The 23316-nt window shown below is 52.8% G+C and overlaps 1 protein-coding gene across 3 annotated transcripts in view; it reads right to left on the minus strand.

The window, feature by feature from the left end:
* The window catches only part of IGDCC3 (immunoglobulin superfamily DCC subclass member 3), a 40086-nt gene extending 18311 nt beyond the window's left edge, over window positions 1–21775 (minus strand). Inside the window, exons 1-2 of one of the 3 annotated variants that reach the window (XM_074327556.2) lie at window positions 21437–21775; window positions 18874–19179 (exon numbers count right to left, since the gene is read on the minus strand). In XM_074327556.2, the coding sequence (XP_074183657.2) occupies window positions 18874–19179; window positions 21437–21542 (412 nt within the window). In that variant the 5' untranslated portion in view covers window positions 21543–21775. Of the gene's footprint in view, window positions 1–4217; window positions 4407–18873; window positions 19180–21436 lie in introns of those variants that run through there. The other 2 variants (XM_019725832.3, XM_074327557.2) reach the window with 2 other exon arrangements.
* Window positions 21776–23316: the final 1541 nt, after the last annotated feature.

Raw genomic sequence — 23316 nt, forward strand, 5'->3', positions numbered from 1 at the left:
CAGACTCACTCAGTCGACTCTAAGCATTCGTTCGACAGATACTTTTTGACTGCTAATGTGTCATAGAGGATGTGCTGGCACCCAGGAACAAACTCCCTCCATCCCACAAGCTCTGTGCTTAGATGTTCCCACCCAAGCTCCTAAGAAAATCAGAAGGATGAAAGCACCCGGGCCAGGATCTTAGATCCTACCACAGTAATATGGAAAACAGAGACCCGCAGAAGCCATAGATGGTCAAAAGCTAGATATTGTTTAGGGGGTATAATTCTGAGAAGTAGGGATTACTAGCTCTTTTGAGTCTCAGAGAGGTTAAGTAACGTTCCCAAGGTCACACAGCCAGTTAATGGTGTTAAGGCAGGCATGTATACTTAGAGTGCTCTAACTCCAAATCCAGTGTTTTTTCCCTGCACGATAGCTGCTCTGGGGAGTGGGGAAGACACATATTCAAATGCTGCTCAAACATCACAGATACCTGAGGACATTCAAACTGAAAACCACAGAGGCACACAACATCCTAGACCCTTACAAGCACCATGCCTACTCACATTCAGACACACATGACACAGCAGGTTTCACTTTAATTGAACTCCCCCAGGGTTTGGAGTAGGTTTCATAGAGTGTAACTAATGCAGATAAGCACCACGATAAGGTGGTGTTATCACCCCACTAATAGCCACTGAGCCACACGTTTCCTAAGTTCTATTAACACAGGTAAATAAACAACCAAGGCTCTTCTCCCAGGGTAGCGCTTCCCTGAGCATTTCCAACTCAGCAATCCAGGAAGTCCGAGCTGCAGGACTACTCCTGTCCCCTGTTGGGGCCTTATAAAATAGAAGACCAATTTACTTTCCTGCTTTTGGGAGGAAGGATAAAGCATTGTGAAATGCCAGTGGCCTCCATGAGGTGAATTGGGAGGGGGGAGGAGGTGGAAGTGCTAAAAGGAGGTATGAGATTGATTCAGTCCTTTTACTAACTGGATATGTGATCTTTTTTAAAAATTTATTTTTATTTTTTTAATTGAGGTGTAATTGGCATTCATTGTATTAGTTTCAGGTGTACAACCTAATGATTCGATCCTTGTATATATTGAGAAATGATCACCACAAATGTCTAGTTAATAACCATCACCACATACAGTTACTGAATTGTTTTTTCTTGTGATGAGAATTTTTAAGATCGACTCTTTTAGCAATACGCCATACAGTATTATTAACTACAATCGTCATGCTGTATATTACATCCCCAGGACTTATTTATTTTATAACTGGAAATTTGTACCATTTGACCCACTTCACTCAATCACCCCAGCTCCCACCCCGCCATCATGTCTTTGGCAATCACCAATCTGTTCTCTGTATCTATGAGCTCGTTTATGGTTTTTTTCATTTTGTTTTGTTTTTCAGATTCCACATATAAGTGAGCAGTGTTTGTCTTTCTCTGTCTGACTTATTTCACTTAGCATAATACTCTTGAAGTCATTCATGTTGTTGCAGATCTGGATGTGTGATTTTGATAAAGCCAAGGCCCCTGTCTGGGCCTTTGTTTCCTCCTCTGTAAAATGGGGGAGTTGATGGGAAAAGTTATAAAGTCTCATCCAGCTGCAGCCTTTGAGGCACATCTGCTTCCAAGCACCAGCCAAGGATGCAGGGTCAGGGGCTGGGAGTCGACTTGGGAATCACTCTCTGCCTTACACTTGAAAATGTCCAGGCCCAGCAGAGCCCCTCTCTACAGACTGTATGTCTCCGCCTGTGTCAGAGTCACCAATCTTCCTTATGTAAACCTGCCCAGGTCCACAACATCCTTAACTTCCGTCCTTCTGGTCAGGACACCGGATCTCCCTCACCTCCCGGAAGGGCGTCTGGTTAGGGGGCCCAGGCTGGAGCTATTAAGTAAATTGCTTTCACATGACCATGAGGTCTACTCCACAAAAACAGATACTTCCCCAAAATTTCCAGAGCCATATATTAGGTTTTGTAGGGACTAATATAGTAGGGGTTAGGCAGTGGAGAGGTGACCTGGGATCACGCCTAGCTCTACCACAGACTCCCTAAATGAGCTTTCAATTCCAACCTTGGTTTTCTCATCTGTAAAATGGGAGTGGGGTAGGATAGACAAGATAATCTCTAAGGTCCACATCAATTAAGATTTACGATAACACTGGGTAGTCTCTCTCTATCCATGAAAGGACCCTCTGCTATCTTCGAACCTTGATCGGATGCTGCATTTACGTCTCATGGCTCTACAGAATCTCTGATGGCTCAACAAAGAACCACAGTAGATTAAGACTTGCAGGTCCTCCACCCCAATAACACTCCAGAAGCTTACCTGTTTGGGGGAAGTAGGAAGCCTATATTCCATGGGCGGATCATGGAGTTTCTAGGGGTCACTGCCCCATCCTCTTCCTCTCTCCCACAGCTAACTTGTCACCGAATTCCCACTTCCAGTCCTCTCTCCCTCCTTCTTCCTCCATCTTGAATCCATAATTATCCCCTGAATACCATATGATTGTTCAACACCTTTTGTGGTTCTCCATTGCCTTGAATCAAGGTACCCTCCTTAAGATGGTACGTAAGATCTTCGTTATTAGATCCTATTTCATCTTTCTAGCCTCAAATGCCAGCTGATTCTGTCTTCACGTGATTTATACTCTGACTGTGTAAGACAAGTTTGCCTTCCCTGGACATATCATAGATGTTCACATTTACATTTCTTCTGCTGTCCCCTCTGCCTAGAACTCTGTTGCTTCTTTCTCCACGAGCACCCCATCCTCCACGTCCCCCAAAGGAGGCAGAATTCCTGCCTCAAATGTGTTGCCTTTTGCCTCTCTCCTAGCCCTTATCAGACTGTATTAGTCGATTCTCTCCTACTAGCCTATGAGTCCCTTACAGGCAGAGACCAGTCTAATTTACCTTTCTACCCTCCAGCACCTAGAACAAATAAATAATAAGGTAAATAATAAGTCCTCATAAACTGTTTCCTGAATGCTGATTTTAAGGGTCATTCGTCTTAGGAAGAGGGGGTCATTCCCCATAACCTTCCATCCAAGTCCCCACCCTGCCACAATTCAATGTGTATCCTCAGTTAAGTTACTTGCTCTACGTGAGTCTCAAATCCTTCAGTGAAAATGAAGGAGTTTGGGGCGGCGGGTTAGCTCAGTTGGTTAGAGCACGGTGCTCTTAACAACAAGGTTGCTGGTCCGATCCCCACATGGGCCACTGTGAGCTGCGCCCGCCACAACTAGATTGAAACAACTACTTGACTTGGAGCTGATGGATCCTGGAAAAACACACTTAAATAAATAAAAGTTTTTTTTTTTTTTTTTAAATGAAGGAGTTGGACTAGACCCCTACTCACAAACGTGGCTGTGTATCATAACCTAGGATGCTGGACAGCCATGCAGATTTCTGGACTTCACTGCCAGAGCTTCAGATCCCTTGGTCTACCTGGTCTGTCTGGCATGCTGCTCAGGAATCTGTGTTTCCATTAAAGCTCGGGATGGTGTCTCACAGGCATAGCCAGGGTTCCTGAGAATCCTGATCTCTATGCTCCAGCGTCCTACAAGTGCAGATTCTCGGCCCAGTCCCCCAAGCCTTGCTGGAGGCCGGCTGGCCCAGGCAGTCTGACTCCAATGCTAGGAGGGGCAGAGTGGGCAGTGGGGCGGGCAGAGGAGCATGTGGGAGCCCAGCCCCCACGGGACCCCAGTTCAGGCATTCGAATGGCAGGCGGGGTCAGGGCCCTGAGCCTGAGGCCCTGAGAGCCGCTCACTCGGCGGCAGGAGTAAGTGGGACCATCTGCTCCACTTCTCCGAGGTCAGCGCTTTGTGTCAAGCTCCCATCCCCCTCGCCCCTCCCCCTCCTTCCCCTCGTTGCCCTTTGACTCCCCGGACTCAAAAGAAAAAAGCACTTGAGGTCCTGATGAAATGGGAGTGTGATGGGGGCGACAACGACCGCCGGAACTCGGGGCCGAGCAGCCCCCAGGAGAGCGGAGAGCGCGGCGGCGGCGGCCTGGCCGGGGAGGACCGGCGGGTCCCATCCGCAGCGGCCCAGGGCCGCTCCCAGGGGAGGCAGCTCCGGTTCCCACAGCCGAGCGGGCCCGCCGGGCCCCTTTGAAGTGGCCGCAGCTGCACACCCCGGCCCGCGGCTAATCCCCGCCGACGCGGGCGTCCTCGCCCCCCCGCATAGCAATAGTGTCCGCGCTGAATGGCGCTGGCTAATTACCTCGCTCGCACCGCCGCGGGTGAATGAGAGAATCCGGCATTGTGAGCGGCGAATGGAGAAAATAAGACAGCCATTGTCCTCACACGCCAAACGAGGGTTTGATGTCGCTGGGGCTAGCGAGGCACCATTTCCCGCCACCCCCTCCCCCAGCGGTGCAAATTCCCCAGCCCCTGGGCGGGACCTGGCGGACTCGGCTGCTGCCCAGGGAAACTGAGGAAGCAGTTCCTATCTTCGTTCCGAGGAAGACCCTCAGGGGACACATCACCACAGGGGGCTTCCCTCCCACCCCCACCACTGGGCTCCTCACTGAGCCTACTCCACCAGCAGATTCTTAGGGACACGTACTGTACTACTGTGGGCGCCCAGTTTTGTCCTTGACTCAGAAAAACAGGCACGGCCCTGCATTCAACAGCCTAATTAGATTTCGTTGGGAACGCATGAAACAATGGGTGGAGTCGAGAATTTATATACCTCAGTACCCAACTGTGTGCCACCAACTGAAAGGCCTGGAGAAGTTCAAAGAATGACTGGGAGAGATATGAGTAGAGAACGCAGGAGTGAGACTCGGTAAAGAAGGGGAAGGAAGACAGGGAATTGTGAGAAGTCTGAACTGAGGAAGGGACTGAAGTACTCAGGGAAGAAGAGGGCAATGGCTGCAAAAGGGAGGTCCAAGATATAGAGGGTCTCCAAAGCCAAGTCTTGGAATTTGGATGTAGTGCCCAAAGCACTGAGGCCACTGTTTGGATCCAAGGAAGGGCCCTAACAGAGTGGTGGACTAATAGGTAAGATTGGAGTTCCAAACACATGTCTGTGGAAACTGACTCATTATCAGAAATGGGACTAGCTTGAGGCATTTCACTTTTTTTCATGTATAAGGATATGAAGTGGCTCAGCTTAGAAATAAATCAGAACTAAAGGAAACCCCAATGCAGATGCACAAGCTGATGACCCACACTACGAGTTCAACAGATTCTTTGTGCTACATCAGGCTGCCTTCTCTTCACCATCACCAGCAAATAAGGTTGGTTTCTTGTGGGGGCGGGGAGGTAGGGGGAAGAGATTACATCCTGCAAGATCAGGAAGTGTCTTATCTTTCTATCACTCAGAACACTTAGCTCAGAGACAGGTAGGTACAGGATAGATGCCCGCTGAGATTTGTGGATTTGAGAAAGGAACTACTTTCATATCCCTCAATACCACATATCCTTTTCCTGGAAGCATGTACTCTCTAATCCCTTCTGATGGGCTCTTAGATTATATCTGCCTAAAGGAAGAATACTATACATAAGTTCCAATGTTCTATGGGGTTTATCAAATGATAAAAAAGGTCTGGTCTGTTGCTCAGATCACGAGTAGGGAGTAGGCCATTGGGCCGAACCAATAGCGCTGAGACCACACATTTGATACATATCTCAGAGTTCTTTCTGAGACTGCAATCTTTTCTAATGCCCATGTGACAACTAAATTATAAACCCTTTGTGAGGGACCCATAGGCAAACTCATAAACAGGACCATCCATCTACTGAGCCATTTATCCATTTATTTGAGAATAAAATTAAAGAACGGGCAACAATGTTGAGAGACTGAATGAACAGCAGCCAACACTGTTCCTTGCTCTGACTGACCAATCAGATTTAACATTACCAAGTACTAGTTGTAACAGCAATATGTGAAAAGCATGCTTTTAAAGGAGAGAAAAATGTTAAGTATAGCTCATTGTTTATTTGACCCAATTCTGAATCAACTCTGGTCATAACCTCAGATGTGATCCATAATGTTTTTCTTTATAATTATCCTAAATCTTCTTCTTAGAGTTATGTTTCTTCTGCCTACGGCTCTAGAACCTTCAGCCAGCTTGGTATCACAGCACCTGCTGCTGCTAAATTACTCCCCTGCTTAGGCCAATCTGCCTAGTTAATTGATCTGCTTAGTTGGCTGGTTTAGAGAACGCCAAAACAAAACAAAAAGATAAAGCAGCGCTGTTGTGGATGGGGTAGATGTGAGAGGCCTGGAGCCCCACCAGTCTGGCCCCCCTCTTTCCCCTCATCTCCAGCTCCTGAGCCACCTCCACAGACCCAAGCATTCTAAGGAATGATGCTTAAAGTTCTCTGTTCTAAAGAAAAAAAAGGGATTTATCCAAGGAAACAACAGCTAGTTAGCAGATCAAAGGTCATTCTAATGCTATACAGGCCACTAGCTTCATTTCACAAGGCCAAAATGACCATTCAAATGAGAACTACAAATATAATTGTTACTACACATTATTATATGTGTGTCTTTATGGTTTGCCCAGATTTCAGCAAGAGTGCCCGAATGTCTAATCCCTAGATAAATTATACTTTGGAAAATGACCCATTATTCAAAAAGTAAGGGGAGCCTCCAGGCCCAAATTAGAGACTCACTACTTTTAACTGAAAAAGTGCTTTCAAAGGAAGCCTATTTGCCCTCACATCTCTTCTTTCTCCAAACCCAACACCATAAGGAACTTTAAAAATAATGCTCTGTGGGTATTATGATAGGAAGGTAATGAGCATAATGAGAGTGTGTTTTTTCTCCCCTTAGCCATTCCCACAGCAACCTGCATTCACAGACGGCTTCATTATCATGGGTATAACTTTCAAGATAACAGGAGGGTAGGCATGCACATGCAGGGCTAGTCCTTCCAAAGGGCATGCGCGAGAAGCTGGAGGGCAGGGGGATGCTTTTTAGCTGGAACCTGGCCTGTTAGCTCTTTGGGGGATGAGGCCAGCGGTCTGGCATCCTAGGACTTTCTCCAGCATGTCTGGGAAAGTGTCCCACCCTGAGGTGATGAGTACCACTAGCCAGGTCCCTAGGGTGGCAAGAATGAGATCTGAACTCACCAGGCAAGCCCTTCCCACTGAGCACAAAATCCTGGCACCTTCGGCTCAGTCTAATCCCTCTCCTCCTCCGGTGGCCAGTGGTGGGGACTTAGAAGAAGAGTGTTTTAAGGGAGCAGAATAGGGAGATAGGGGTGCTTTTTAAAGCCAGAAGAGGCTGGGATAGGAGACTTAGGACACAGTTAGATGTAGACAGGGCTGCTCTTAGCTCCTGACATAGGGACTCAGAAGCCTGGGAGAATAGCTTAAATGAAAGCACCCCTGTAGGCCCTGGGGGAGTAATATCTGACTCAGCTTTATCAGCTTTCCCAACCCCAGGCTATTGAGCTCCAGAGGTTGAGTGACCCATAGCAGACAGGAGGTGTTCCTACCCTCCCATTTCATACACCCAGGGCTCCCCACTTTCTCACTCTTAGCAGGTACAACTCCAGGCCAAGTCCCAGGTTCAGCACTGAGGATGCAGAACCAGGCCCTCCCCTCGAGGAGTGTGCAGATGAGTGAGAGGGACATGCTATACACTCATTGTCCCAGAATAGACTGGGTCTTCTGATTCCCCCACCCCCAGAAAAGAAAACTGGGCACACAGCCCAACACATCTTCCTTGAATTGATATCATAAAAGCTATATTGCTTTATTTCAGGAAAGCCTTGATCCTACCAATGTCACACTTGGCGGCTTGCTTCTGGTGATCTTGATTTTGTTAGTTTGATGGAAAAATGACTGATTTGAGAAGTAAAATCAGAAACACAGGAGGGCAGGACTATCAAACAGGCTCAATCCTGAGACTCATTCTATGTAATATCACTACTGGTAATCTGACATAATGGAAGGAAGAATATTCTAATCCAATCTGCAAGCGGGACTAAATTAAACAGGGCTTCTCTAAGGTACTAGAGGTTTAGAATACAATTTTAAGAGACCTCAAAAAAATTAGGATGAAGGGAATTATTGCAGAAAGAGGGTGACATCCCATATAAGCCAGGATGTAAGAGGCAAAACGAAAATAACCCAAAAGGGGGTGAAGATAGCGGGAAAAGGTCCAAGAATTGTTTATCATGAGCCAAATACTGGGTTTCAATTCTCTAAGTAACAGCCCAAATCCCATTTGGCCAATCAGCATGTTGGGAAGAACAGCTGGCCTTTCTGTCCCAGCTCTGTACACCCACGACTTGGGGGCAGGGCCCTTTCTCTGGGTGTCAGCTTCCACAGCAGTGATAAGAGAAACACCGGCAGGAGGCTGGGGGAGAGGGGAGAGTACGCTCAGCCAAACCTGAAAAGCTTTACCGGCCCCCCCATTCCTGTCTGTTGGGGGGTGAAAGCACTCCCAAGCACTGTTAGGGCCACAGGCACCCATCCCTGGGTTCCAGGCTACCATTCCATAAAGGTTCTGGGACTCTCCTCCTCCTTTTCCTCCTAGAGCTGGCTTGTTGAAAGGTCTGCCCACAAACTTTTATCTAGCTCTAACCCCTTGTCAGAAATACCTGGCCCACACCCCAAACAAATTGGGAGAAAGGGGGCTGGGAACACTTCAGCTCCATTTTGCCCCCCCAAGACCGGCTCCAGGCTCCAGGTTGGTGAGGGGCAAGTTCCTGAGTTACCAGGTGCCAAAGTCCCTTCCCACCTTGGCCAGGGCAAGCCAGGGAAGTAGTGGCCCTGAGGCACGGAACCGGGCGGGGGGTAGGGGGGGCGCGGGGGGGTCTCCAGGAAGCGAGGATACCGTCACAGACAACGTATTCACACACACTTGCACACGCATGCATGTCCTCACCCCCACAGACACACCCGGGTGCGGTGGCTCGACAGCCCCGCGACTGTGAGGCGCAGGGTTAATTGAATGCACATTGATTCCGCCACGTTCACCCGCCCAGCCCTAGGCGAGAAGCGGCTGCTTTGTGCTGGGGGTTGGGGACAGCCCTACCGCCCCGCCGCGAGGGACAGGGGTCGTTTTCGGAGCCGGTTCCCCCGGGGGCCACCCTCTTCCTGCAGCACTCGGCCCGGAGAGTCCCTGCACCAGATCGGGCTTCGCAGGCCACACGGCTCCTGGAGCGCACGCGGGACTGGCAAGGCCCAAGGCCAGGTCCATGGCTTAGGACTCGTGCGCTGGCGGGAGGGAGCGAGGAGGGCCGGCACCAAATGGGAACAGTGAAAGAGGGTGCGAACGACATGAGAGCTTTTATGCAAAACTTTGATCTTGACTTTTAAAAAAGGAGGAAGCCCAGCCAGCGTGCCAGGAGAGCTCCAGGAGAGCTCGTGCCAGGAGAGCTTGAGGGGGCCGGTCTGTGTGTGGGGGGGGGGAGCGGGTAGTTGGAGGAGAGACCTGGAGTGAGCCTGGAGAGAGACAGGGAGGGGAAGAGACAGGGAAGAAGAACCATGCCTAAAACAAACAAACAAACAAATAAAAAACACTGAGTCAGGGTCTCAGAATTTTAGAAATGGGAAGGAACTTTAGGAATCTTTTAATCTGTTCCTCTCCACATCACCTGCCACTAAAGAGGAAACTGAGGCTCAGGAAGGTGAACTGATGGATCTGTAGTCACATAAGGATGAGTTGAATATTCACATTTTAAAAGCAGCTTCTTGCTGAAGTTGGAGCCAGGGAGAGCCCAGCAGCATGATCGTGTCTGAGTCAAGTCCAAGCTCCTACCACGACCCTCCATCAATAACGGTGGGACTGGAGGAGGTGTCCCCTCCAAGCCTGACACCTCCTGTGGGGTCCTGGCTCTAGGACTCAGCCCTCCCGCCAGCTTCTCTGCCCTGCTGAAACCTAAACTAAGGGTGCCTCCATCATGGATGAGGGGCCGGATCCTACTCATCTTCTCCCCTTTGTAAGACAGACAGGGCAGTACGTGCTCCCATTTCTCACAAAGACAAACTGAGGCCGAGCTTTTCAAGGGAGGGAGGAAGCTTGAACCCAGAACCAGTCCTCAGTGTGTGTCTATGTGCATTTCATACTGGCTGCAGCTCCTTCAGGGTGTCCGTAGTTCTTCACTATCCTCAGCAAGGGCACTGGGCTTTCTTCCCATAAAGTGCCAAGTCTCTGCAGGTGAGAAGGGGCTGATTTGGGAGGGGGACACAGAGGGTGCCCATGGCAGGCAGGACCACTAGCTGTGGCTCAGGCCCCCTAAACAAAGGGCCTTCAGGCCGGGGATGAGGGACGAACCAGGACCCTCACAGAAGCCAGGCTGACTGGGAGTGAGTATGAAAGCACCAAGCACCCAGGGCTGGTGCAGGCTCCCAGGAGGGTCTGGTTTGGTGCTCCCCAAAGTAAGAGTCCCTTTCCTGTCTCTCACCCCAGAAACCAAATGCCCGCCCTGTTCTGGGGACCCCAGCCACAACTACCCCACTCCCCTTGCTAGTAAGGACGTTGTGTTTGGGGCTAACCCCTCCCTGCTGTGCTGCTCAGGTTACTGGGCAGCCTGTATCCAACCCACTGTTCAGTGGGGCCAAGAGGGCAGAGGACCCAGCACAGGCCCCGCCCGCCAGGTTGTGGCAGGGGTAGAATCTCCCAGCACCACAGCAGGTAGGGACTGTGGCCTGGGGTCAGGGCCATGTTCCTCTATGAGGCCTTAGGCCACCTTGCCCAGGCAAGAGGACAGCACAAGGACAATCAGCAGCCTGGCTGCTCCAGGCTGATTATGGCTGTTCCCTGCCACCCCTCCCCCCAACAGGACCCCTGGGGAGAAGGATCCTACTTAAGCCACACCAGTTCCTCTCCTGTGATTTGTTCTGAATTTTCAAACAAAGAGTAATTATGACAGATGTGGAGCAATCAGTGGCATTATGCAGGGAAACAAGAAAGGGAAGGGGAGCAGAGGGGGCCCCAGGGGGGAGGGGAACTTGTCTTCGCTCCTCAGGAAGAAGCAACTCCCACCTCTACTTCCCGCAGCCCAGCACCCTCCCAACTTCCTTTCCTGCCAGTCCTGCCCCAGCCAGCTCTGCCCCACCTCACAGGTAGGGCAAGACTCTCACGCAGAGCAGGGCATCCCAGCTTCACTGGCCTTCCAGACTTTCCAAAGGCCTCCAGCAGCAGCTGGGGGTGGGGGGCGTGTAGCCTTGCCTAGCCCACCCAGAAGTGGCTGCCACTTTGGCCAGGGTTCTAAGCTGTTCTCTGCTCACAACAGTCTCCCACCCCCACCCTGCGTGGGCCCAGGTACCTGGCTCTGTTTCTGAGGCCTTTAAACTGATTACGTTCTCAAGGGACTCTAGCCCCGTCTAAGGACACTCAGGCCATTGCTGTTCGGGTCACTCAGACACAGGTTTCAATCCCAGCCACCCAGCATACCCTTGGGTAAGTTAATTAACCGTTCTGGACTTCTGTTTACTGATCTGTAAAGCAGGACTAGTAATAGTATTAGAATTGTTGTGGTGAGTGAGTAAATTAATACATAAAGGGCTTACGACGGTGCAACCCCTCCTTACTCGGATCGCTTCTGCTTCTACTACTACTGCTACTACCACCACCACCATTATTACTGGCTAGTTCGCCTCCAGTGCCAGCACATAGGTAGCTTTCAAACCACTGAGTTCAGCATCCAGTGTGCTTGGGACACGCAGAGGCCCTCTGCAAGACGCCATGGGCGTCAGGGGCTCCCACCCAAGGTTTGCTGGTTAACAATCAGATCCAGAACTACAACCACAGACAAAGCCTGGGGTAGGGCAGGATCCAGGAAAAACAGAAATATGCCTGCCAGTCTGCCCTGGGGAGATATTAAAAAGATCCTCCCTTTCCCAACTAGAGAGCAGTGAGGCACTGGGGAGGGCAGAGGTGTGAGGGACCCCAGAAGCTCTCTTACCTGCCTAGGCCGGAGAACCAGCCACGTCCTTAGGCAGGTTACCTCCTAAGGGCCTCAGTTTTCAAGTCTGTACAATGAGAAGGTTGGACCAGATGAACTCCAAAGTTTCTCGCGCTGCTCTGGGTGCCTGGCATCTGACCTGGAGGCTAGGACGACCTCCAAGGTCCTAGGGAGGCTGGGAATTCTAGGATGCTTTTGCTGGAGCCTGCAGCTCAGTGACAGGGCAAGCACTTGGTTCTCTTTCCCGGTGGTCTGCCCCCTCCTCTTCATTTAGGTGGTCTGGTCTCCATCTGCCCACCCCAAATCCCTGGGGCCTCTTGCTTGTCCCCTCTCACATTCCAGTGGCCTTGGGGGCAGCAGCCAGACCAGAAAGTCCAGTTCCTACCCATTATCACTGCTCACATCTGCACTGCAACCCAACACCAGCATTCCAGAGAGCTGCCCCCACCACCCACCGTGGTCAGTGTCCAGGCGCAGAGACAGGCCCCAAGCAGGGGCCAGTGTTCTCAGATTCCTCCCAGTGAAGGTCTGCCCCCAGGAAGGTTTTGACTTGCTGCAGAGGCCAGGGCCCCTTTCCTTTGGGGTCCTCTTTGAATCTGACCCTTTCAGTCTGTCCTCTTCCTATCTCTTTGCTCTGTGCTGAGGACTGAGCTCACCTACTTTGCTCCTGAAACAGAGGGATCTACCTTCAAGCATAGCAGAGGGTGGTGGACACAGGAATCACCACAAATAGAGATAAGAGGCAGGAGGAAGGACAAAACAATAAAAAGAGACGAGCTGGAGAAAGGAAGATGGTAGGTCAGACAGGGCAGGAGAAACGAGGCCTGAGGAATGATCAAGACAAAGACCTTAAACATGGCCTCACAGGAAGGCAGAGGTGGGGGACAGTGTATGTCGGGGTGTCAAAGAGCACCGAGACCGAGATTCAAAGGCGACAGAGAAGGATGGGTGGAAAGGAGAAGCTGGGATGTGAGCCCTCTGCATCAAAATGTCCTCCCCCTGCCTGAATCAAGTGGCTATCCGGCCTGTATGAAGCCCTCACTCCCCACCACTCCATCTCCCTGTGGTCTGGCCTGGAGCCCCTCCTGCCTGCCCCTCTTCAGGCCTTTGCTCAACCCCTGCCCTTTCACCTTTACTGGGTCCCAGTCACCCCTTCAGGAAGGCACTGAGGCTGCTCCAGTCCATAGAGATGACACTGGCTTCTGTCCTTCCCTTACATTGGAGGGCAGTCACAAAGGGTTAGCTTTTCTTTGGAACAAGGTGAATAAAGTTGGGAGTAGGGGGAGCAAGTGCAGAAATCAAAGAAGGGTCCTTTGGGGGAGGATGGGGCAGCACAGCCCAACAAGTTCCGACTGCAGTCCGATCGTTGGTACCTGCTTAATGAATAAGAAAACTATGGCCTAGACTCCCAGAGGTACTGTGGCCATGCCCACATGCCCATCATGTAAGCCCCCACCCTCCACCCTCCACCAGTGACCTGGGACTCGCTTCCCTCCTCTCTCACTTCAGGTGGCTAAGTTAGTAGCAGTCCCCTGCAAGAGCTAATAAAATTGTCTACCACTGCGTCTTGCCTGGCACCAGTTCTGTGCATTCTAGCTCTCTAGCCTGGCCACACAGCTCAAGGGAAGAGGGATTCCCCCAAGAAGGCCCTTCAAGGAGAGCTGGACCCCAAGCCCAGGCCTCACATACATCCTTCAGGCACACACCTATATACTCAGGTTTCCACATAGGAACACATGGCAACACACACACACACACACACACACACACACACGCACGCACGCACGCACTACTGGTCTCTACATTCCTTGCTGCATCAAGGCTATGGACAGAGACTCTTAGGGGGGCATAGGTTAGTTACACAAAGCAGACATTTTTGGAATCACTCAGTCCAGTTTAAACAAAGACAGCAGTGAGCTGTTTGGTTTTTCATCCTGGTGCCCTTCTGTTCCATCCTCCTCTTATTGAAGGCTGTGCAGAACAGCCATCAAGCCGCTGTGAAAAGTCTCTCTTATACACACACGCACATGCCTGCAGGAACTCTGCAGAGGAGAAAGGCAATACAAGAAGGCCAGGAGTGAAAAAGTCCTTTTTCCCTGGGGGTGGGGAGGGGACTGAGGGTTAAGGGGGGTTGGGGGCCTGTTTCATTTGCAGGCTGCAAATGCCTCTCCTATTCACCGGCCCACATTCCCAGCCAAGGCGCCAGGCCAGGGACAATGCCGAGAGCAGGAACAGAGAAGATTTGCACATTGTGTTCAAGGGACCAGCTGGCTGCCTGCGACAGTGGAGCCAAGGTGTGGGAACCAGAAGCGTTCGACTTCCACACTCAAGTCCTGAGGGTGGGAGTGAGGGGGGCCTTTCCCCAGCAGTTGGGGCCAATGGGCCTGGGGATACACACTTAATCCAGCCAGGGAAAAAGTTCAAGGCTGGAGACCCCAAGACCCAGGCATGAGGAATACCAAGCAAAGCAGTTTCGTCTCTGATTCACACTCCATCTGGCGAGGAAGAGAGTCTCAGTTCCTCTCGAGATAAACATGCAGAAGCAGCCACCCCACGTTCGTGCCCTGAGTGTGTTAGATTCCCCTGCTGATCCTCCCTGCTCGCAAGCTTCTGTTCCTTTGCGCTATGCTATCAATTATGAGGCGGGGGGGGGGGGGGGGGGGAGCGCAAAAGAGAAGCAGAGAGAGAAACAAGAGAGACAGAGCTTTGTACCCAGAAGGCTACATGTTCATTTAGTTTTTACCAAGCTCCACAGGCAGGGGACGTGAGAAATACAAAAGAAAGAGAAGTCCTTTAGGAGCTTAAAATCCAGTTGAGGAGACAGATGGAATACCCAGCCACAAAACAGTTACTTAACAATGCAAGCAGCCATCACCGAGAGGAAGGTTGAGGCTGAATGCCACAGACCACAAATACTGCTTGCCTTAGCAGGGGGAAGCTAAAGTGGTCTTTGGGGAAAGGTTGAGTAAGGATGAGCAGGGGCCAGAATAGACCGGGAAAAGGCCCAGGGAAGGCAGGCATATCCTGAAGACTGGCTGGATGACAAGGAAGCCTTAATACCTTCGGGCGGAAGTGAACCTCCGTCCAGCCACCCACTATTACAATGAGAAAAACAAACCCCAGAGAGGGTGAGTGACTTGCCCAGAGCCACACAGGACTCCTGGTGTCCAGGCATGGGCCTTTCCATCACACCTCACAGCTTTTCAGAAGTATCAGAAGGGGTTATTCTGTGGAGTACTGCCTGGCAGGTAAAAGGGCCTGAACCTCACCCATTGGCACCTACCGCGGTGCCATGGCATACATATGGGTGAACTGCCGGGCAGGAGAACGGATCTAGGCCCAGCCACTCACTCATCACACCAGTGACAACTTCAGCTGCCACACCTGCTTCCTGCCCTAGTGGGTAAGCAGACGTGTGTTTGAGAGCCAGTGACAGACTCCCTCAGGGCTACCTGAGCTGAGCTGCTCCTTCAGGAGGACAGAAGAGCATGAGTTCCACACACCGGGGCTGAGTATACAACCTCCAGGTGACAAAGGCCTCCAGATTACCAGCCACTGAGCCAGGACCACTTCCCTCCACAAACCAGTGCCCTGGACAGAGGCCCCCCAGGATCCCCTACATACACTGAGCCCTCCACACAAGCTGCACTCCCCCAGCAGCTCCAGCGTGTAGTTCTCCCGACCCCCACCCACATCTGGCTCCACAGACCTATGCCGAGACTCGGCCCACAGATCCACACAATCATGGGTCTTGCTGCTAAAAGAGGATTTCAGAGAGGTTGGTTAAACTGCCCTCCCCCAGACAGGTTGAGAACAATTAGGACTGTACAAGTGGGTAGCTGAGGGAGGGCGTGAGAAGCAGTGACTTACTGAGGTGCAGACAGCAAGGGAGGAGAAGTGGACTTGCTCCCCTCTCACCACACCCCACTGCCTCTTTCTAGGAGTCTGGGCTCACCACCAGGGGCCTTGCTGGAACCACCACAACTAAAGGCGCTTAGAACTTCACATTTCTCACCTCTAATACCTTCCCAGAATAACAATAGTTAATGATTAAGGAACATTTTCTACTTGCCCTGTACCTGCTAAGTTCTTTACACATATTATCCTAGGTGATCCTCACAAGATTTCTCCTTGGTAAGTATTGTTTCCCCATTCTAAAGATGAGGAAACTGAGACTCAGAGAGGTTAAGTGACTTGCCAAGTCCATCTAGCCGGAGTCTCGTGGCCTCCACAGCCCACCCTCATAACCATCGCTGGGTCTGCTCAGTCAGGATGGTCCCAGGCTGGGAGGGAGGCCATCTGGCTGAGACCCTAGCAGTCACTGAGACAGGCTGGTCTTCATCCTAAACTAGTGGTCAGTACCTGACACGAACCATGATACTTAATGAGCATTCCCTGGATGTTAAGCCCTGTGCCAGGGGCTTTACATGCATCACCTCATTGGATCCTCCAATACCCTGATCAACTATGGGATTGTGCCCATTGTTTTCAAATGAGGGCATGGAGGTCAAGTGGGTTCAGTAACTTGTGCTAAGGACACATAATCAAGGAGTGGCAGCACTGGGGTCGAATCCCGGGCCCGGAAGCCCACGTTCTATGGACTTAAGTATACTCCCCACAGACCCCACTCCAGTGACTGTGACGTGGGCATGGGCTCTCCTCCATCATCTGTGGGCACCGTATCAGCAGCACCGGGGTTCCTGTCAGACGTGCAGAACCCCAGGCCTAGGCCTAGGCCTCCTGATTCCAAGTCTGAATTTTATCAAGCTCCCCAGGTAACTCACAGGCACAATAAAGCTCGAGAAGTCCCACTCTAGAACACATAGTTCTTTACTCCAGTTCCCCCAGGGGGTCTGAAACCAAGAACTAAGGCCAGGAAGTGAGGGGCGGGAACTGAGGGCTTCTGCCTGAGGGAACCCCAACTGTCCCCACTCCTGTAGCTAGCCCATCCCTCTTTGGAGTCACCCAGGCCCACAGACCCCAACAGGTATGAGTCAATGCACATGTTTCCCTGGTCAGGTGACCCATGTGCCCTCCCTGGAGTCCCACCCATTTCACAGGCCAGCCCAGCTTCAGGCAATACCCAGAAGCTTGGGAGAATCCCCAGGCCATCCCAGGAAGGGGTTAAAACAGAACAAGTCGTACTCTGGCTCCAATAATTCCACTCCCTGACAGATTTCCCTGGAGTGCTCCCTAACTGAATCCCAGTGAGGGAGAAAGCTGGGGGCTGGGAGCAGATTCAGGCAATTTGCTGCTGTTGGCCGTGTCAGTGAAACCACCTTTAAATGAGATTAATGCATTTGTTCTCACTACTGAGCGCCTCCTATGTGCCAGGCAAAGTGTGGGGTGTGCTAGTCCTCACAACCAGCCCACCAAGTAGGATGTAAATGTCACAGGTGGGGACACTGGGTCACGGAGAGGTTAATCTGCCAGGGTCTCCTCCTTCACAAGTGTCTCAGTTTTCAGCCCTCAAATGATAAGCACATGGAACAGCAAGGCAGAGAAACCAGACGTGCTGGAAGCCTGAGTACTCTTAGGAGCCTGACCCACTCCATCCTAAAAGGGAGATACTTAGAACTGAAGCCCCCAAGGAATCAGCCCGTAGTTTAGCCCACCCTGGTCAGGCCGTCTTTCAAGGGCAGCATCTAAGTCCACTGGGATGGAAAGGAGGGGCATTCCCAGCTGTCATCCTCTGGCCCAGAGCTCAGATGCCCCAGCAGACCTGCTCACATGGGTCTGGACCCCATCTGCCTCACCGGGTTAGTCCTCTGGGTGAATCTGTCTGTAAGGGATGGTTAGCATGCGCCCTCCCCATCAGCCCCTGAGGAGCAGGTAGGAGAAGCAGAGGGCGCTGGGGGACTCCTCACACCTTTTCAGCAAAGCACCCTCCCATGTCACACAACATCTGCAGTGCCCGCAGGCACACTGGTAGGGAGTTATTACCAAAGGAGGAAACCTAGGCAGCTAAGCAGCTTTGGAGATTTCTAGGGACATCAGCCTGTGAAGTGAGAAAAGGGGACCCAGCCACCTGGTTGCTTGGTATCCAAGCATTCCCCCATGGTGCCACCAGCCTTGTGGGGAGAGAGAGGCCATATCAGACTGCCTGTGTTTGGGGGCAACCCCCACAGCTGTCCCCAGGACTCCAAAGGCTTAACCAGGCTGACCTCACCCACTGTGGCTTTCTCTAGCCAGAGACCACAGCGCAATTTTTAATCCTGTTAGGCGTTTAAGGAAACCAAACATCTTGAAGGTATTACCATTTATAGAAAAGCACATTTACAATTAACTATATAGAAACACCTGGGGATTTATCTCCCAGAATTCTAGGCTCGTGATGTAGGGGCCATCTATTCCTCGGCATTGGCATAGGACAGGGAAAGTGTGGGGTCATCTCCCTGAGAAGTCTCATTTCTCCCATCAGCAAGCTTCCTCGGGTCCCTACCCTCCATCCATGCTTCTCTTCTTCACACCCAGCCATCTGCTCAGAGGCTGTACGAGCCTTCCCCTACACAGCCGGGAGGGCCGGGAGATGAGGGGTTGCTGAGCCAGAAGTGATTCGGTCTCAAGGTCCAGGGCTGCCTCCCAGACAGCTCCATATGGGGGCCTGGATCAGCCTCCCTTAGAACAAAGGGGCATCTTAAACTCAACGAGAGGGCTCCTGCCTCAGAACGATTCATCATTCACCAGCCGTTCAGAGCAACTGTGTAAATGCCCTCAGAGCCAGGAAGAAACTTGTCAGCCATCAGACAGGAAAGAGGCAGCATGCCACAGGAGTTAAGTGGGAGGGTATAGGGTTCAGACTGCCTAGACTGGACATGTTCCAATCAGTTAAACGAGTATATGATATAATTCCACCACCACAAATAACTGCTATGCACCTCTCAACTGACCCATGCTGAAAAAGGAGTCCTCTAGAAGTCTGCGTAAGATGGAACTGCTCCTCCTGCTCCCCATTACCTAGACCCTCAGTCTGGGGGACGAAAAAAGTAAAGGGTGCCCACTTACTTGCAGCCTGGATGCGAGCCTTCCGGCTGACCACCAGCCCCAAACGGTTCTGAGCCACACACTCATAGTCCCCCTCATCTGAAGGGTGGCTTCCTCCATCCAGCCGGAAGTGGAGGATCCTCAAGGACCCATTGGCCAGCACAGTGGAGTGGGTACTCTCTGACAGCTCCACTCCATTCTTTCTCCAGGTGATTCGCACAGGAGGGGTCCCTTCCACCCTGCAGCCCAGCACTACAGGCTGACCAGGGACTGCAACATCATCGCTTGGCTCCACAGCAAATGCCAGTTCAGCGGAGTGGCCAAGACCTGCATCAGGCAGAGGAGATGAGAGGAAAAGGAGAGGTTAGTGTGGAATGAGCAGACAGGAAGAACTCCACACACAGGAGTTCCAACTTTTCTGGATCTGTGCATCCCACCCCCATCTTTCTGTAATGTTCATAGGAATCTCTATTAAATATGGAGAACTTTAAGCATTACAAAGCATCATCCTAGGCAGTATTGTACTTAATCAACAGGCCATCTCAGAGAGCTAGACATTGGTACCATTCCCTCTTTTACGAGGAAACTGAAGCCCAGCGATAGCAAGCAACTTGTACAGGTTCTCACAGTTAATCGTTACAAATCTGGGATCCAGAAGCAAGAATGATTCCCGCACAGCTGGCTGCTAGTTCTGCGGCCACCCTCGTTAAGCACTGAGGCCTCACACACTTTCAGGTGTGATCTCAGGGAAAGTACTCACCCTGTCTTGTCTTCCTCACCTATTTAAAGCAGGAACAATTAAGACTTTGTGTCACAGGGTTGTTGAATATGATTAACAGACTCAAAGGCACTATAAAAAGTGAAAAGTTCTAGACAAATATAAAGTGAGATAGAAACAAATCATTGCTTCTTTTCGCTGGCAAAACCATCTGAGGCCTGGTGGGTGACTGACAGGGAGCAGGGTGTGTGGGCACAGCACCAGGTACAGTCTGGGCTATGGACCAGCTCTACTGCCCCTCCTCTAGGATGCTCTGGGTTTAGGTCGTTTTGCCTTTGTCATGAGGAGAGATGAGGGTACCCAATGTCAACTCAGATTTTCCGAAATTCAGGAAGAGGGAGGTTCCTAGAACCTTGACTCCCAACAACCTTTCCACTCCTGCCATAGAGGGATGAGCTGGAAGAGAATGGCGAAGAGGGTGCTCCAGGAATCAGGAGAATCCTGAAGGGGACAAGTGCTCCAATCCAATCCCAGGCATGATGCCAAGTTGCCAACTTCTCCAACGAGCAATGTACCAGACCAATTACAGCTTCACTCCAGGAGGAACAACCCACCTGGGCTGAAAGAGCAGTCACAGACCCCTCCTCACTTTTCCACGAAACTAGCGATCCTAGAGCTGGCCCCTCCCCAACAGACCAGAGCCCTCCGGGGCCTGGGGAGATGGGGAAGTGGGTGGGGAGAAAGGAGGAGGCGGGTTGGGGTTAAGGGCGGTCGCCCCACCCTCAGGGATACTTTGAAACATTTGAGGATCACACCCCATCAAACCCCTACCCATCCTCCCCATGAGCTGCGTTTCGGCTACCGCAGCCCCCAACCCAACCCCGGTATAGCAACTGTGGGATAAAGTTTCTTCTAGATGCGGACGCGGTAGCCTGCTTCTCTGAGCTGAGAGGAGAGAGAAAACAGCCCGGCTGAGTGTCTGCAGAGAACTTGGGGTGGGCGGAGACGGGAGTAGATGCGCACTCCTCTCCCCTGAGACGGGCCCATTACCGCCACTGAGGGAACCGGGTGGTGTGACGGAGCGCTGGGCAGCGAAGCCAGCAGACCCCGGAGCCCGGGGAGAGGGCAGCTGTGCGTATGCACACTCCCGCAAAGGGCGGGCACGCGGGCATCCTCGCCGCTCGCTCGCTCGCTCTCCGTCGTCGTCCCTTCCCCTTCCTCAGCTCGCAGTGTCTCTTAGGTCTTCTCCTCCCCACGCGCGGCCGCCGGGAATCTTCCTCCCTCTCCTCCACAGTCGCTCCCTTGCACTCCGCGTCCCTCTCCGACCTCCAAATCCAGGACGTGCTCGCTCCGCACGGCGCAGCCCGCGCGGTCCTGCCCTCCGCGCCTTGCTCTGCAGTCTCCTGCCTCGGCCGCCTCGGGCTACTCTGTGGTCGCCGTGAGGCTCCGCGCATCCCAGCTCACCCCCTCGGACAGGACTCAGTCTTGGGGTGCCCCCGGCTCGTTTCCCCTTCTCCCCAACTCCAGCTCTCCCGCCTAGCTCCCGCTTTGCCGCGCTCCTTGCCTCTCAGTCCAGGCTCGGGTCCTGCCCCGAGTCCGGGAGCCGCTTCGTATTGAGCCCGTTTTCTCTCCGGGAGCTCCGTCCTCGGCATCCCCCCGCCGCCCCCAGCAGCCCGGCCTCGGTGCCCTCTCCCCGGGCTCCGACCCGTCCCGCTCGGCTCCCCCTCTTGGGCAAGTCGCTCCCGCCCGGGGTCCGCCCGCAGGTCCGCGCCGCTCTCAGGTCCGCCCCTCGCGCCCGCTTACTCCCTTCTCGCCCTTCCCGGGGCTCTGTCCGCAGCTGCCCGGGTGGCGGGCGCCCTTGCTCACCATCGCTCGGCACGGGCAGCAGCAGCGGCAGCAGCAGCGGCAGCAGGAGCCGGGGCCCGCGCGGCGCGGGCGGGCGACGCGGGGGCGCGGCGCGCGGAGCAGCCATGGGGCTCTCTCGGTCCGCTGGGTTCGGCGACGCGCGGCTCCAGGGCCTCTCGCAGCTCACAGCGTCCCGCGGGGCCGGCGCCGGGGCCGGGGCCGGGGCTCCGGCCGGGGCCGAGCCCGGGCAGCGGGGGGCTGGGGCCACATGCCTGCCTAGGAGCGCTGGGGGCGCCGGGGGAGCGCCGCTTGCGCCATCTTGCACCTACCGGGGCGATCTGTCAGCCTCGCCCGGGGTGCGCGCTCCGCACTCGCACCGCCCGCCCCTCCCTTCTCTCTCCGCCCGCCGCCTGCTACCCCTCTTCCCTCCCCTCCGGTCCCCTCCCCCAATCCCCTCTCCCCGGAGGCCCGGTCTGGGGAACAAAAGAGCCGGCAAGCGCTTTAAGCGGCCGGACATTCCCGGCTGCGCGGCGGACGCGCCCCCTGCGCTTTGAACTGTGGCTGGAGCGGCCGGCGCCTTCCCTGGCGGCAGCCCCGTACCCCCTCCCCGCGGGCCAGCCCCGGACTTGGGGGGCTGGGGAAGTGGGGACCAAGCGGACTGTGGAGTGGGTCCGGGCTGCGGAGAAACACGCAAAGCTGCGGGATTTGCTTTTACCCACTCTTCTGCACCTTCCTCCACCGTGTGCAAGTCTGTATTTTCGAGCTAATTCCCTAAAAGCTACACAAAGTTATCAAAGACTCGGTTTATCCCTGAGGTTTTTGGTCGTTCCACCCAAAGGCTAGGACGTTTAGCTGCAAGACTGGCTTCTCTAGACTGAAGCGTCCTGGAGCTTGGGTGGACGGGAGGTAGGAGAGGTGAAAAGGCAGCTCCTCCAGGGCCGGGAGAGCAGACCCCGCAGGACAGTTAAAACGCTGAAGTAGCCTAGGTTCCGACCCTGGTGTCTGCCCAGCCAATCCGAGCAGTCACTCTCTGGGTTCACCTGAAAAATAACCATCTCTCTCCTACTCACCCCTAGAGACCTTTAAACCACACAGGTCCTGACAAATGACCTGGGAACTGGAAAAGCACATTGGGAGTTAAAATTCCCAGTAACATTTCTCCACCCAAAGAAGACTCAGTGTTTCATGTCAGAGAACACATAAGGAGACAACACAGGTCCCATGTGAGAATGTTACAGGAGGTAGATCTGCCTCCTAGGAGATAATAGCCATGCTAGCCCTCAGAGATCTCAAATCTTCCTCACTCACTTTTAAATGATCTTCTGTTGAGTCCAGCATGATGGGCTAGTCCAACAAAATTATTGAACATCTACTAAGTTCTAGGAGCAGGAGATTGAAAGCAGGTAGTCTCTGCCTCAGTCAACTGTGTGCCCCTCTAGTGTTAGACTGGGATGGCGGAGGAATAACCAAGTCTCTTGATAATAACTCTGGAATCTTGGGATTAGGAATGTTACCCATATAGAAAACTAACCTTGGTGCAGATGAGTAAAGAAATGCAGGCCTCCAGAAAGCAGACGAGTTTATTAATGATGGGGTTTGTGCAGCCCAGGGACTCCTTCCTCTGTAGTAGCAATTGGAAGATAAGCCTGGGAGGCAGCACTTGAGGCATGTGAGCAGTGGGAGGTGATGGTGAAATTCAGGCTCAGGGGACACCAGCACACTCCAAAATCCCAAACTGATTTCATGTAAGGAAGGGCAGGAATGATGGAGGGGAAGGGGGGCCCTCCCTAGGCCCAGTCCTGGAACTCCCTCCTGCAGGGCTTGAATTCTCAACAACTCCTTCTTGGCTTGTCCTGGACTTGGAGAGGTCAAATTGGTGTCCTGAGTTGCTGTCATTTTAA

The sequence above is a fragment of the Rhinolophus sinicus genome, chromosome 3 (genome assembly GCF_057876585.1).
Source record: "Rhinolophus sinicus isolate RSI-liver-muscle chromosome 3, RSI-T2T, whole genome shotgun sequence".
Lineage (NCBI taxonomy): Eukaryota > Metazoa > Chordata > Mammalia > Chiroptera > Rhinolophidae > Rhinolophus > Rhinolophus sinicus.